We start from the raw sequence: 15,383 nt of genomic DNA, 5'->3' as shown, positions 1-15,383 counted from the left end.
AATGGTAGATATGAAAAATCTTATATACTAGCTATAGACTAGCTATAGCTACTATACAAATTAAATTATGAAAATGAAAACTAAACGCACAAAATTAATCATTGACAACAAATTAATTAACACGAGTCCTCTATACGCACTATGAAGATTGTGTTCTCTAAATGTCACCGGCTTGGTGAAGGTGAGGACAGTGTGGGGGAGATCTGCATGGAGACAATCAAACAATCAGTTCAGACACACAAGTACAGTGGAACCCCTCTATAACGGACACCATTGGGGAACAATGTTTTGGCCTTTAAACAGAGGTGGCCTTTGTTGAGAGGTTGTTTTGTACACAAACTGTTCATTTGGGACCTGGGTGCCTGGCCGTTATATAGAAACTGGCCTTTATTCAGAGGTGGTTGTTAACGGAGGTTCCACTGTACATACCATCAACAGTAAGTGATATAGAGTGCGGCCATTGCATACAGAATACTAGTCTAAAAAAAAACTGTCTTCTAATTATATGTAACTTACCACTTCCATGTTTCCTGTCTTCCCTTTACCAGCAAATTCAAAGTCCCTGCAAATATTTAGCATTCCAATGGCAACTGTTTTATGAAAAGCACATGTGTTAACATATTGAGCAAATGCCATCAAAATTGCGAGAGAGATATAATTAGCAATGGATATTAGAAAATTCGATATAATTATAATCATCTCTACAAGTGTATGATACGCACTAGCCTCCTTCACTGGCCTCCCCTGAAGAGAAGGCCTGCTACTAACTGCTTGCGCATGCGCAAAATTATTGATATATTTTCCCGTAAAATGTCCTATAATACTGAATAATAGTAAATTTATCACGAAAATATCCTGACAAAGTATTGAAAGTCATACACAGAGCTATTATAGCTAGCTAGCTAGAGACAGAGCTGTAGGTTTATTGTACAGCTATTTTCTTTCTGTAGCAGTAGTATAGTAGACTTTTCACCGAGTTAGTTAGTATTTGATGGGCGTGGCCTGTCCATATAGGCTCTTGTCAGCTTTCACTCTGTTCAGACGTTTGTCATCCACACTGTTGCTGGCTGTGAGTCTTTTGTTAACATAGCAGGCTAAGGGTAGCTATCAGAATACTATCAGATGGGCTAGAAACCTTCAATGGAACCTTCTATCTACTTCCTTTAATCCACTTCCGTTTGTTGTGACGTCACTGTTTTACTGACCATAAACGTTGTTATCCGGATCCGCCAGATACCGGCGGAAGATTAGCGCATGCGCAAGCAGTCGATACCAGGCCCACTCTTTGAGGAAGTGCGGCCTGGGATCGAGGCTAGATACGCACTTGTAAGCAGTTGACTAACAGCTGACTAACTAACAGGCTTCTGTAGCATACCAAGGAAATGCACGTACACACACGCTTATACAATATTGAGCAAAAGCCTTCAAAATAGCAAAAGAGGTACATGTAATGATTGGACATTACATAATTCTCCCACGCATGCAGTTACAGACAGTATCACTGGTCAGGCCGTGCATGTGTTGACGCACAAGCTGTAGTTGAGCAGGTGTCCTATTTGACTCACCCTTTCTGGAATGTGATGGTGCCAGTCTTGTGCTTTGGCATGTGGTGGACAATACTGCACAAAGAAGATCGAGGACATGATAACATGCATACATGCACTGCACTATATTGCATACACTGGACTACACATTATTGCATGTATGCAGCTATAGGATCAAATAGTGAAAGCTAGCGTGTGATCAAAGCAAGCTATTATACTATTAGAGTGAAATTGTTGTACAATACCATTGTTTAGTTGGCCTAATAGGTAGACGTTCACAGAGCTATTATAGTAACCTATGACCTAGCTATCACATGACCCGTCTTAACAACTGAGTTTTCTGTTTTTAGAGATAATAAGTAGTGAAATGCAGTGACTCACGTTCCCGTGGAGACAACCTTGACTCCAGTATCCCATTTTCCTCCGAACAGAGCCAGTTTAGTGACGAGCTCAATCACCTGCTCAGTCTTGATAATGAGGTCACCTCTTGCATTTGGTCCCTCCGTGGGTAGTCCGATGACCACCACTCCATCACTCAGGCTGCTAACAGAGATAGTGGAAATGTCACTGAGGGGAAACTGCTCCTTCACTTTGAAATTGCTGGTATCAAGAAAGAAGCAGTTCTGTGGGTTGTGTGTGTGTGTGTGTGTGTGTGTGTGTGTGGGTGTGTGTGTGTGTGGGTGTGTGTGTGTGTGGGGGGGAGTGTGTGGTGTGTGTGTGGGATGAGCAGGTGTGTGGGTGGTGTGTGTGTGGAGGGGGTGAGTGGGTGTTTGGTAAAAATGAATTATCTACCCTGTCAGTGATGATGACAGCTCTTGTCCTGGCCTTGTATCCATGTCTGTCGTACTTGACAACTCGCTGAGAAAACTACAAACAAGAAGACATTGTTGCTAAAAACATCCACCCTCCACATACGTAGGACAGACTGTACCTTGAGCTTCCCTGGACTGGGCACCTTGACATCAAAGTGGGTCTCCTTCAAACACATGTCTTCACGAGCTAACAGTAAATATTAAAACACAACAATTATTAGCCCAATGGTTCATCTTATCTCATAAAGGTCACCACTATTATCCTTATTATAGTCAAACAGAAGGTCAAGTTCAGAGGCTACCCACGAATTCATGCTATTCTGAGAAATATATTATAATACAGGAGTTTAGCGGCTCCCTTAGTATACAGGGACTGTATCAGTGGAGTCTCCCTTAGTACACAGGGACTGTATCAGTGTGACTGGTGCTACTCACAGAGATGGGTGTTGAGGTAGGGCCTGGCCACGCTGGCTGGGTAGGTTTCCTTCTTGCCTCTGAACAAGTCACTGGCCGCCAACTTGAGCGTGTACTGTGCAGTCACATGACAATCAGTACAAGTCATATGAATGCATAAATATAGAAACTAACTGCTCACACATATATAAAATTATACATCTTCCTCACTATCCGCGATCCACATATAAAATCCTTCAAACAACTATTTATTATCAAACAAATATTGTCTTCTATAATATACCACAATTTCCAACTCCCCCAGACTCTAACCTGAGTCCTGTCTTCTTTAGTTAGCTTCCTCATAAACTTTCCGGTACGATGCAGTCGGTACATAGCCTTGAGATGTTGGTCTGCTTCCATCATCGCTTGACTACGAGTTCCGGGCCACTTCTCATCGTACGCCACGAGGCTGGAGGGCAGCGAGCGGGACAACTTCATCAGGTAGTTCACTCGCACAAAGTCAAGGAACTGTGGGTATGGTAAGGGGGAGGGGCTTTAAACACATAGAGCTTAATACAGGAGCATAATACAGCCTGTTGTACATGTACGACAGGCTGTATTCCTGCAATTTTTATGAGTGAAAAAACCTTTAATTTTGAATGAGCCAAATTAATACAGAATATATGAACGGCAAGAATTAACAGGGTGTCATACAGGGGGAAAGGGGGGATATCCCCCCTCTAGCTCCAATTTTCCCCTCCTAAAATTTGCATTCTGGTACTAGTTGGGTCCATAACTGGCAATTTTACATACTAACAGGGTATTGAAATAACAGTTGACTTTTTTTTAGGAAATTTTCTAGTTACTTTTCTTATTTCCCTCCTCTACTTCAAAATCCTGTATGACACCCTGATTGATGTCATACCAACAAGTACTGGTATAGCTAGCCTTGCGATAAATATTAAACTCACATAGATGTTCTCTTCGCACTTTGGTTTGCTTCTGTTCATGAACCCTATGATGAACTTTCGAACCACAAACACGGCCTTCTTGTACTTGGCCACGTAGCGCTGGACCTGTAGTCTCTTCCAGTTGGTTGCAAACACCGTGGAGGCCCATCGCAACTGTTGGTACTTCTTACGGTTGACGTACATCTTCCACTTGGCAGAGATGATAGTGGCTGTGTGTGTGTGGGGGGGGGGGGGGTGTGTGGGATGGGGAGTAGGTATAAAAATTATGCATAGCTTTGTTTAGCTATAAGTGTGAAAAATAGAAAAGAATTGTGTAAATAATTACTAGTTTAACAAGCGTGCGCTTGCTAATGCCTCTCGCCATGTTTTTGCTTTCGCTTAAAAGTATTAGAGTGTTATAGAAGAGGTAAATAATTTGCAATGTGCTTTATTGTTTCACAAGAAAGGGGTGTCCACAGTTAATAGTGTATACTGTGAGTTTGTCAAAGGCACGGAGTAAGATAGAAGAAAAAAAAGAAAGAAGAGAGAACAGACAGTAGTATAGTATCTATGAGTCAGTATCTATTATACTGAAAAGAAAAGACTTGTGTACATGTATCTATTGTTACCAGACTTGTGTACATGAATCTATTGTTATCTAGTCTATATGGTATCATTTGTTTTGTGGCTTACCGGTATACCAGGACCTCAAGAAAAAGAAGTAAGTTGATTCTGCCACTGGATTGTCGAGCTCTAACATGTGGGGATGAGCGCACATGCGCATTGCATCCAGGAATAATTAAAGGGTGTGTCCAAAGAGATCAATTTCACAATATATGGCTACTGCTAGCTAGCTGTTTTAACATATCTTTTCTGACTCTTGTAGCTAACAAAAAGCTAGCGCTTTAGTGCAAGGCTAACTCATGTGTTGAATAGAAAGTTTGTGCGAACAGATGATGCTATGAAAGATTCTGAAGAGACTGCAACAGCCTTCAATGTTAGTCAAACTAGCCATAACTCGAGAAAGGAGCTTTAGTTTGCTAATCCACGAATCAAAATCCAAGAGAACGTGGCTAGAAGCCTATAGAAGCTGTTAGTTTTCGTCGCATTGCAACCGTTGAGCAGTTACAGTTGGAAGACACACAGACACACACACATACAGTCAGCTTTACCGTATCCCTTGTGCGGCTACGCCTCGAGGCATAATTATTATTATGGTATAGAGTCCACTTACCTAGGTCATGCTTCTCCTGCTGGTAGAGGTCCTCGGTTTTGTCTGGGAACCTGATGAACAGCTTTGTACTGTGCGTGTGCGTGGGTGTGTACATTGCAAGACTGTGTGTTAGTTATTCTACTGATAAGCAGTATATTATAGTTATTCTTATGTACTGCATGTACACATTGAAGTGATATTAATGGAGATAGTCACTATTTCTCAGCTACGGCATATATTTTGACTCCACTCACCGTCCTGTCTTGTACTGGTCGGAGGTGTAGCCGAGGTGCTGACACAGAGACTCCACCCCTTGCTTGGGAGGCCCCTCCCACTCCGGCCAGGTAGCTGGGCACAGACACGGGAGTAACTCATTAGCGACCTAATGAGAAAAGGTCAACCTATGTCGTACCTCCTCTGAAATCAACCATCATGTACCCACACCACACAATGCACAAACAATACATGTAGATAGCATAATTAACTGCATATAGCTTACTAGCAGAGGAGATCGGACATCACTTGAACTTTCACTAATTATGACCTTTTAATGACATTCCAGGCCAAATTGCTTTTCGTTTTTGCTGACTCAGCAGTAGAACACGACTGGATCTAACTTGTATGGCTATTATGTGCTGATAGGGTTAGGTCCAGTAACCATCATAGACACCAAACACAACTAGTTGTCAACAGATTCAGCGACAGAAACCGTGCAGAAATATTGTCTCATAAATCAGCCGCCCTCTATAACATAGACTCGTGATTAGGCCGACCAACTTTTAGAGGGCGGCTGAAATATGAGATCAGCAGAAGCACAGTAGACGCTACTGCTGAGTCAGCAAAAACGAAAAGCAATTTGGTCTGGAATGTCATCAAAATTTAGGTCATAATTAGTGAAAGTTAAGGTGATGTCCGACCTCCTCTGGCTTACTACTGCATGCACTAGCTGTCTCACTGTCTGTACACGAATTACCATTATGTGGAGGAAACCCACTGACAAAAATCACCTCTTAAATTATTTCAACTCCTTTTTGCAACAATCCAACACCTCTCTCTCTGCTTACCTGGCTGAGGAAGTGGTACTCCTTGGGGTTACTAGAGAGCTCCAACTCAGAGAGCAGCTTCTGGTCCCTGCTAGCCAGCAACTGGTGGAAGTTTCCCTCACCCTCAGCGTGGTATACCACTCGTGATTTCTCTAGGAGGTCGTTTTTTATGTGACCGCCCACCGGTGCTCCCTGTGTGGTGTGTGTGGGGTGGAAGGTGTGATGTGTGTGTGGAGTGGAGGGTGTGATGTGTGTGGGGTGGAAGGGGGGTTGTAGCCGACAATATCAATCCCTATTTCCAAATCAACTATAATACAGCTACAGGTTTGTACATGTATTTGTATTGAAAGCACAGTATTGAAAACATTCTACTTACCCTAGCCCTGAAATCGAACTCAATGTCCATGCCTAGACTGGAAACCACTCCCTTCGCTCTGGGCTCTGGGGACTGGCAAGTTGCCGTGTTGAGAGTTGTCCTGTTGGAATGCAATTAGAACAAACCACAAAATGCGTAATGCGTGGGTGATATTATTTCAGCCTCAATAACAGACCACCAGTGATGTACTTTATACTCAAGGCCAATAATATTTTGAGCAGTAATAGTTAGCGTGTGGGCGGTGGCACATGACTATTTGTGACGTTTACATTCTTGTGGCAGCGTGACATTCTTCACGCACTGGGACAACTCTCAACACGGCAGCTTGCCAGTCCCTTTCTCCTGAGAGAAGGGGAGTGATTTCCAGTCTAGTACTTGCCGAACCTGCTGGAGTTGTCGTTCCTACTGCAAGGTATGAGCGTTCCCGAATTCCTCCAGCACTGGGTTGGACTGCAGGAGCAAAGCTCTTGTACAAAAATCTACAAACACAAATTTTCATGAATTCTTACTCACCTTGATTCTTGTCAGCTATCTGCTTGGAGAGCAACGCCAATGGCTCCCCCTCTCTATCAATCATTGATACGGGCGACGACGTTTCAGCTAATACAGAGACACTCTCACTGTTCACTGAGCTGTCAGGGCTACGGGGTACAAGTCGACTGGACGCCATTATACCTAGTACCTTGTCTTTCCATACCTAGAGCCAGGAGTGCACTCCTAGATCCTGGTATTAATTAATTTTTGCTGATACTGCATTTTAGTTAGCAATCACACAACGCCCTCGACTAATTATCATTAGTTTTTATTTTACAAAGGGTAGATATAAAAAAATATTTCATAATTATATATACTAGCTATAGACTAGCTATAGCTATACTATTAAATTATGAAAAATGAAAAACTAAACACACAAAATTAATTATTGACAACAAATTAATTAACACGAGTCCTCTATACGCACTATGAAGATTGTGTTCTCTAAATGTCACCGGCTTGGTGAAGGTGAGGACAGTGTGGGGGAGATCTGCATGGAGACAATCAAACAATCAGTTCAGACACAAGTAATACCATCAACAGTAAGTGATAGATATTATATATGTGGTGGACAATACTGCACAAAGAAAAGGACACGAGTCAACACAAGTATACATGCACTGGACTACACATTATTGCGGACTAGTACACACACACAGTGCATGCAGCTATAGGGTCGATAGTGAAAGCTAGCGTGTGATCAGCTATTATACTATTAGAGTAAAATTTTCGTACAATAATACATTCCATTGTTAGTTAGCCTAATAAGACGTTCACAGAGCTAGTATTATCTATAGTAACGTATGACCTAGCTATCACATGACCCGTCTTAACAACTGAGTTTTCGTTTTCTGTTTTCTCTAGGAAATAATAAGCAGTGAAATGCAGTGACTCACGTTCCCGTGGAGACAATTTTGACAGTATCCAGTTTCCCTCCGAACAGAGCCAGTTTAGTGACAAGCTCAATCACCTGCTCAGTCTTGATAATGAGGTCACCTCTTGCATTGGGTCCCTCCGTGGGTAGTCCGATGACCACCACTCCATCACTCAGGCTGCTAACAGAGATAGCGGAAATGTCACTGAGGGGAAACTGCTCCTTCACTTTGAAATTGCTGGTATCAAGATAGAAGCAGTTATTCTGTCTGTGGAGGGGTGTGTGTGGTGGGTGGTGTGTGTGGGATGAGTGGATGTGTGGGCAGTGTGCATGAGTGTAGAGAGGGGGAGTAGGTGGTGTATGTGGGGAGGGTGAGTGGGTGTTTGGTAAAATGAATTATCTACCGTATCAGTGATGATGACAGCTCTTGTCCTGGCCTTGTATCCGTGTCTGTCGTACTTGACAACTCGCAGAGAAAACTACAAACAAGAAGACAATGTTGCTAAAAACATCCACCCTCCACATACGTAGGACAGACTGTACCTTGAGCTTCCCTGGACTGGGCACCTTGACATCAAAGTGGGTTTCCTTCAAACACATGTCTTCACGAGCTAACAGAACAATTGCAAGACTCCAAAGCCTCGATTAGATAGTTGGACTGTGTGTGTGTCAGGGGGGGGGGGTACAGTAGTGTGTGTGTGTGTGAGTGTGTGTGTGTGTGTGTGTGTGTGTGTGTGTGTGTGTGTGTGTGTGTGTGTGTGTGTGTGTGTGTGTGTGTGTGTGTGTGTGTGTGTGTGTGTGTGTGTGTGTCTAGAGGGGTTAAGGGTTAGTAGTGCATACAATCATGTAAACAAACTAATTGCTTTTCAAACACAGTACTGCAACTATAGTACGTGAATAACCTCTAATCACATCCTGCCAGCTAATGCTCACCAGAATCACTTACATATCATGTCAATGTACACCACCTGGGCCTACTCTAGTGGTGCTAATATCAGGATAGTGTAGGAACTAGCCCAGGAAACTGGCATTTGTGTACAGGATAGCTACTATTCCCAACAGTTCCTAACAATACAGTTTTTAGGTTTATGGGATGGTTTTTTAATGAGAAAAACACAAGCACAGCAGATCACACACAGAATGCAAGCATATACATGTACGAACATGAATACAAGACCAAGTATGTAAGTGCACGTACATAGAAAGGAAGTAAATATTTGCCTATCCATGCACTTGTCAAAAAGCCAGGATTATACTAAACATGTTAAGAAATAGGGATAGTGTACGGCATACATAATAATTATAGTGAGTGTTACTAGTGGTGACTCACTCCTAGGTTGTTGAGGAAGGTGTTCCAACTCCAGCTGGTGTAGTTTAACAGAGTCTCATTCCCATACCACACCTGAGGGCACGGATAATAATAACAATAATATACACGCTATATGCATACATCCAACTGACAGCAACTACATGTACGTGTATCAATTATAGAAGGCCATAAAACTTAAAATGAAATATATAAAAATATCGGTTTTGCAGCTCTTTAGAGAGCTCTATCACATGGCATGATTACAATGTATAAGTATGTATAAGTATGACTATCCAAAATCCACCAAAACAACCGTAGCACCAATTAAAATACAACAAGGCTGTACTGTGTAGTTGTGTCCTTCAAGGGAACCCTGTAAACACAGTCTGTATAAAGATGAACAAACTATGCTGTACACACACACATAGTTTTGTACTTATAAGCGAACGGTAAACACAGGTAGAAGCCTAGAGATGCTCCTTCAAATGATATAATTAAGGATGTATATGCAGGCATACAAACAGTAGTAATCACATGAGGAGAATAGCTTTGAACCCATTAGCTGCTCAAATTGGCTGTGCTATTTCAGAGGATGTAAGCCGTGTGGGAAGATACGTAAACAAAACCAAACCTGGGGTAATTACATAACAGGATGAGAACACTACACACACTCACCAATGATGTAGGCAGCTGAGGCAAATATGTTGGCAACGAAGAAGATGATACCAACAGAACCACCAAACTCCAGACCAAGTGCTCTGCTTATCATGACTGATCAGGGTTAAGGATTCGTACACATACATACACATACTAGCTGTCGTGTTGGGCACAACATATTCATTAATTAAGGATGTCATTAATACACATAGTAACTGTCATAGTGTCATACAGTGTCATAATTACACTGATCAATAATATTTATTACAGAACAGGACAGGATCTCGAGTTGTTGTTTGCCCGGCGATGGTTTCTACCGAGTCATTCTAGAGTGTAGGGATAGTATTCAACTTGAAAAGAAATTGACTTTAACTTAAATAGAACCCATAATCAACATAGTTCCAATTTGGAAACGTCCACCACTGAATACAATTATACCAAAATTCCCCCTCATTAATCTACAAAGAGTTGGCTGCCATTAATCCCCTAAACAACCACATCCCTAACAACCACACCTACACAGCCTAAATATAACACACACAACATATCATAGTAACTGTCATATAGTGTCATACAGTGTCATAATTACAGACACTGATCAAGAATTTATTACAGGATCTGCAGTTGCAACACCACAAGATGTTGCTCAAGTGTCGACTAGTGGGACAGTAAACAAATACAAGTTAATTTCAGTGCAGGTTAGCGGATTACTTTTCACCCGCTTGAAATGTTCTGTTAGTAGTTTCATAGCGTATGAATAATGTCATGTACACAGTGTTCTGACAAAAATAATAGTACATACAGGAGATGATCAGTGCATGTCTATAATACAGGGTATAGTCAGTGTTCAACGTCTGCCTTGAAGCAACATATGTGCAATAGCAGAATACTTAGTATCTAGCATAATGGGGGGGAGGGCATAATGGGGGGAGGGCATAATGGGGGGGAGGGCATAATGGGGGGGGGAGGGCATAATGGGGGGGAGGGCATAATGGGGGGGGGGGGTGTATCATAAATTATGATATTATAAATTATTATGCATCAGCCTGATTTTTCATTCCAATGTAGGTCAGGTCTCTATACCATTCCACACAATGCAAAGGTTCATTTCAACTATGCCAATTTTCTCAAAGACTCGGGACGAACGAGAGAAGCCATAGAACACTACGAGACCAACCAGGGAATCTGGCGTTTTGGATTTTATTGTCACCAAATATATTTAGTGGCTAGTCAATTATATGATCATAATTCTTCAAGTGAGCCATCCAGCTTCCCATGGGCTATTTACTTACACCTTGCCAAATTCTCACCCACTTGGGCAAAATTAAAGAAACCCCTTGTTTAGCCTATATTCCAAATAAGAATCCATTTAGCCTAGGAGCTACAGTATACTAGGAGCTACAGTATACGGAGTCATACACGTATATCTCACATTGTTCTTCTCCAGTGACTTGCATGCCTCGGCCAGTAGAGAGAGGCTCTTGTCTACCACACTCACGAGGACCCCAGTGATATAAACACTTGTACATAGCTATATGTGTTTGTGTTCTGGACGATTTTCTGAGACATGTTATTATATGCACACATGTAGTTCTTGTCAGTTGCTCGGAAAACTTTAATTACAGGGATCTGGATCTAAACGTCCACCAAGGTATGCGTTCAATAGTGTCTACTGAGTCATTCTAGAGTGCGGGACAATATACAACCTGAAAAGAAATTGACTTTAACTTTTACAGCACATAGTTCCAGCTAGAAGATTCCATGACTGAACACATACCATGATTAAACACATAACTCAAAATTCCCTCTTTAATTAGATTCATTAATCTACAAAGAAAGAGCTAACAGCGGGGCCATAATCCCCTGGCTTAATGTCATTCAATGACCTAAAAATAAAACAAAACCACAAAGACCCTCAAGGGTTTCCTCAAGCCAATATAAAGCCAGGACCAAAACTACAGGGCCACAAAGTGGAAACACAGTTACTAGTACAACTGTTGCTAGCCAGTGGTCTAAATGAGTTACTCTAGGTTGCAGTCAACACAAGCTAAGGACACTCACTACATGTATATACTACAACAACACAGCATTGGAACACACCCCTCACCCCGGAGATAAAGGTAAGCCATGCAACCTAGGAGCAGAAAAAATGTTACAACGGTCAATATTGTGTAAGATACATGAAAATTGCAAAAATAATACATGTACGTCCCATGTACGTCCCAAGGCAATTCCATGTAAACACCAATAATAACAATCATAACATTGAAGGCCAACACGTACATGTAACTAACATTGACTTAACCATGGCTACTGAAGTGCACCAGAAGCAATACAACTAAGCATATCTTATTGTTTGGAATAGCTAAATTCTTAATTATAGCTAAATTCTTAGCATAACTGTATTCATACTATGTTACTATATTTATTACTATCTACCCACACAATCTCACCATGACCTAATTCATATACCACCAAAATAGACCAGTATCCATTTGTAAACAAAATATTCCCTTACAACGGAAGTTGCCACAATCTGTGGTAATCCATGGTATAAAAGCAATTTTGTAGGAAGTCAGCTCCACAACTTCTATATACAACTGTTGCTAGCCAGTGGTCAGTCAGTGTAAATGAGTTACTCCAGGTTGCAAGCTAAGGATACCACTACCAACACAGCATTGAAACACACACCCTCCCAAGAGAAAGGTAAGTGCATGAAACATATATGTAGGAGCAGAAATGTACAGCTATCAAAGATACCGTATTACTAGAATATTTTGCGGGTGAAAAACTTTTGCGAATGAGCCAAATCAGCAGAAAATTTGACCCTTTGCGATCAACTATTGCGTTCTGGCAAGGATCGTGTGTATTTACTAGTAGGTTTTGCGGATTTTATTGTTTGTTGCGAATCGATTGACCCTCGCAAAGTTTGCAGATGTTTGGTGCTCACAAAACATTCTAGTAGTGTTATGCACATTTGTTGTAGATTTGCAAGCATAAAATAAGAAATAAGTTTAATACTACAGGGGTTGGTCACAACACTCATTCTGCATTACTAGGAGCAAACTCTGTAGGAACTGGTATAGGTTTCTACAAGTAAACTATATGTCACCTGTTACTATTCACAGATCGCTAAATGAATTCACGTACCTTGAAGCCTTTTGTGTGCAGTAACGATCATCCTGGAATAATGGACACGACCTCAACACAACCATCGATAGAGCTAGAGCTAGAGCCAGAGCCATCCAAAGAAGCAGAAGATGGATCCACACAAGACGTCACCATCATAGTGCCTTCATTAACGAGGGAGCAGTCCACAGAGTCTAACAGTTGCACTCCATATCGTAAGAGATTTAAATCCATTGACGAAGATGACAGTGACACCGAGGGCACAGCAGTTTGTTCGCAGCTACCACACACGATGTCTTCACAAACTTCAGACAGTAGTTCTTCGTCAAGCAGCTCAGTTACAGCAACTGTTGCTTTAGTCACAAGAAATATGAGCAGAGAAAACAGCATTCGAAGACGCTCTCTGCAAGAAAGGTCACAGGTCCCAAGAAGACGTCCGACAGCTCTGTTCCCACTAGGGAGACAAGAGTCGTGTGAGGGAGGTCATCCTGCTGAGATGGTGACTCCAGAAGCAACGCCAGTGAAGACGAACAATGGCATCATTCATATCGTGGGACTGGTGAATATATCACCAGTAATACTATATCATAGAGACAATAATAATGTACTGCAAAATAACCCTAGGCAATATAGAAGAGCACATACCGTATAGCGCGAAATTTTCGAGGGGCTTAATTTTCGTGGATTTCGTGGGTTAGCAATCCTACACGAAAATTAAGTCCACGAAAATCGTTCTTTACCTGCTATAACGTGCAAGATCTAAAGGCGTGGCTTCCGGTAAGCAGTCATTCCGCGAACATTGTGCAACGAAATGGCTTTTAGAGGCCAATCCACGAAATATAAGTGCCTCGAAAATTTCGCGCTATACGGTAGTTGTTAAGCACTTCAAAATGTATTTATTTGGCACGTATAAGTATCACGATGTTATTACCATGGTCATTAAGTTGTGTTTGCAATGGGTCGCTTCAGTATAAGTATTCTATGAAACACAGTACATATAGTAAAAGGAAGATTCAGGATATAGCAATTTCCATGGGTCAAAACATTCATGGTTGAGCATTGTCAATTCTCAAATCCCCCCCCCCCCCCCCCCCTGAAAATGACCCGCTATACGGTATAAACACTAGGAAAGCCTATAAGTTTCCAGGATCCCGGGAAATCATAAAAGTTGAACACTACACACCACAAGAGAGTCACAAAGAAAACCACACATCGGTACACGAAGGCAGGTGTTCTGAGGTACATAGCTACTGTAACAGTGTTAGGATACAGTAAACTCCTCCACCCTCGACGGTGGCACTGGTTGCTATGGCAGAGATGGAGAGCACGGTGAGCATGACCACCAGGTAGCCTAGGATGAGCATCGCCATGGTCTCCCAGAAGCCAGCCTGGACAGGGGGGGAAGGGGGTCAATAATTGTCTCTCAATTTATACTTTTACTACTAAACTACACTCTTGCATTTAAGAAAAAATTGTACAGAAATAGTTCTAAGCTACATTCATTCCTGTATTCAATGACACCTATACAGCAATACTTTAAATTCATGCAAAAGCTATGTACAATTGCTGCATTCAAGGACCCCTACATGTATACAGACTATCTAATGATACAGAGTCATACTTGACTTCCATGTACTGTACCCAAGGTTTCCTACCAGTCTCAACCAGACACCCACACACACTTGCTCACCTGTCCCAAGACAAAGCCAAGCCTCAGGAAGATGATGACAGAGAAGATAGAGAGACAGCACGGAATGGTCACCCCAAAGATCATACCCAGCTTCCGCTCAGTGGCTGCAAGAGAGAGAGAGGGGAAATAAAATAATTGTCAAGCAGGCGAAACAAACTAACTCCTACATGTAAGTGAAACTTTTCTTTCTGAAAATTGGAAGCTCCCATTTAATTATCTCTATAACAATCACCCATCAGACAAAGGGTTAGGTATCTAATAGTGAAATCTCATTGTCAGAGGCTACAATAGGATTACTAAATAAATGTGCTGGATAAGCACAACACACATACACATTATGATATGGAGGTACGAACACTTTAAAAGCTTGTGTTAGACTTAAATAACAATCTTTCTTTAAATAAACAAACAGTTGGCTTACTGATAATGGTACGGCTTTAATGGTGTGTTTTATGAGGTACGTACGAATACTGTGCCTCCCTTATCAGCTAGAAACAGTGCCCAAGCTCTTGTACAAAAATCTACAAACATAAATTTTCATGAATTCTTACTCACCTTGATTCTTGTCAGCTATCCGCTTGGAGAGCAATGGCTCCCCCTCTCTATCAATCATTGATACGGGAGACGACGCTTCAGTTAATACAGAGACACTCTCACTGTTCACTGAGCCGCTACGGGGTCGATTGGACGCCATTATACTTTGTTTTTCTCTGAACCCAGACCTCGAGCCAGCTTGCACAGACACAGTGAAAGCTTCCACGGACATGGCGAAAGGTCAAGTTATAAATAATTAATTTTTGCTGATACTGCATTTAATTAGTTTTACTTCAATCACACAACGCCCTCGACTAATTCA

General features: G+C 41.7%; 3 protein-coding genes and 1 long non-coding RNA gene across 9 annotated transcripts; 1 reads left to right on the top strand and 3 right to left on the bottom strand.

The window, feature by feature from the left end:
- Nucleotides 1-2: 2 nt before the first annotated feature.
- On the bottom strand, nt 3-7,071 carry LOC135340394 (unconventional myosin-Ic-like). 4 transcript variants are annotated; one of them, XM_064536740.1, is made up of 15 exons: nt 6,848-7,071; nt 6,719-6,800; nt 6,335-6,434; nt 5,980-6,150; nt 5,170-5,297; nt 4,937-5,004; nt 3,724-3,932; nt 3,083-3,280; nt 2,792-2,885; nt 2,476-2,543; nt 2,337-2,411; nt 1,926-2,167; nt 1,566-1,619; nt 517-562; nt 3-203 (listed from the first exon to the last, which is right to left on the bottom strand). In XM_064536740.1, the coding sequence occupies exons 1-15, from the start codon at nt 7,002-7,004 to the stop codon at nt 165-167; spliced, it is 1,731 nt and encodes a 576-aa protein (XP_064392810.1). In that variant the 5' UTR covers nt 7,005-7,071; the 3' UTR covers nt 3-164. The 4 variants fall into 4 exon arrangements, with proteins under 4 accessions (XP_064392810.1, XP_064392809.1, XP_064392808.1 ...); XM_064536739.1 differs by having other exon boundaries at nt 517-590; nt 6,604-6,784; XM_064536738.1 differs by having other exon boundaries at nt 6,604-6,784.
- Nucleotides 7,072-7,112: 41 nt separating this feature from the next.
- Nucleotides 7,113-15,327, bottom strand: LOC135340432 (solute carrier family 12 member 9-like). Of its 3 annotated transcripts, none has more exons than XM_064536781.1 (9): nt 15,083-15,327; nt 14,528-14,631; nt 14,108-14,225; nt 9,727-9,822; nt 9,073-9,144; nt 8,286-8,400; nt 8,147-8,221; nt 7,765-8,010; nt 7,113-7,358 (listed from the first exon to the last, which is right to left on the bottom strand). In XM_064536781.1, the coding sequence occupies exons 1-5, from the start codon at nt 15,291-15,293 to the stop codon at nt 9,128-9,130; spliced, it is 546 nt and encodes a 181-aa protein (XP_064392851.1). In that variant the 5' UTR covers nt 15,294-15,327; the 3' UTR covers nt 7,113-7,358; nt 7,765-8,010; nt 8,147-8,221; nt 8,286-8,400; nt 9,073-9,127. The 3 variants fall into 3 exon arrangements, with proteins under 3 accessions (XP_064392851.1, XP_064392852.1, XP_064392853.1); XM_064536782.1 differs by lacking the exon at nt 9,727-9,822 and adding an exon at nt 12,859-13,417 and having other exon boundaries at nt 15,083-15,326; XM_064536783.1 differs by lacking the exons at nt 7,113-7,358; nt 7,765-8,010; nt 8,147-8,221; ... (1 more) ...; nt 9,073-9,144; nt 9,727-9,822 and adding an exon at nt 12,598-13,417 and having other exon boundaries at nt 15,083-15,326.
- Nucleotides 7,313-8,342, bottom strand: LOC135340206 (unconventional myosin-Ic-like). The gene is made up of 4 exons (XM_064536526.1): nt 8,286-8,342; nt 8,147-8,221; nt 7,765-8,006; nt 7,313-7,358 (listed from the first exon to the last, which is right to left on the bottom strand). The coding sequence occupies exons 1-4, from the start codon at nt 8,340-8,342 to the stop codon at nt 7,313-7,315; spliced, it is 420 nt and encodes a 139-aa protein (XP_064392596.1).
- Nucleotides 11,404-12,975, top strand: LOC135340455 (uncharacterized). The gene is made up of 3 exons (XR_010396371.1): nt 11,404-11,828; nt 12,280-12,414; nt 12,837-12,975. It is a non-coding gene; the product is annotated as an uncharacterized LOC135340455 (long non-coding RNA).
- Nucleotides 15,328-15,383: the final 56 nt, after the last annotated feature.

This window comes from Halichondria panicea, chromosome 8, assembly GCF_963675165.1.
Source record: "Halichondria panicea chromosome 8, odHalPani1.1, whole genome shotgun sequence".
Classification (NCBI taxonomy): Eukaryota; Metazoa; Porifera; class Demospongiae; order Suberitida; family Halichondriidae; genus Halichondria; species Halichondria panicea.
The sequence above is the reverse complement of the archived record's forward strand: the minus strand, read 5'-3'. Positions and strand labels throughout refer to the sequence as shown.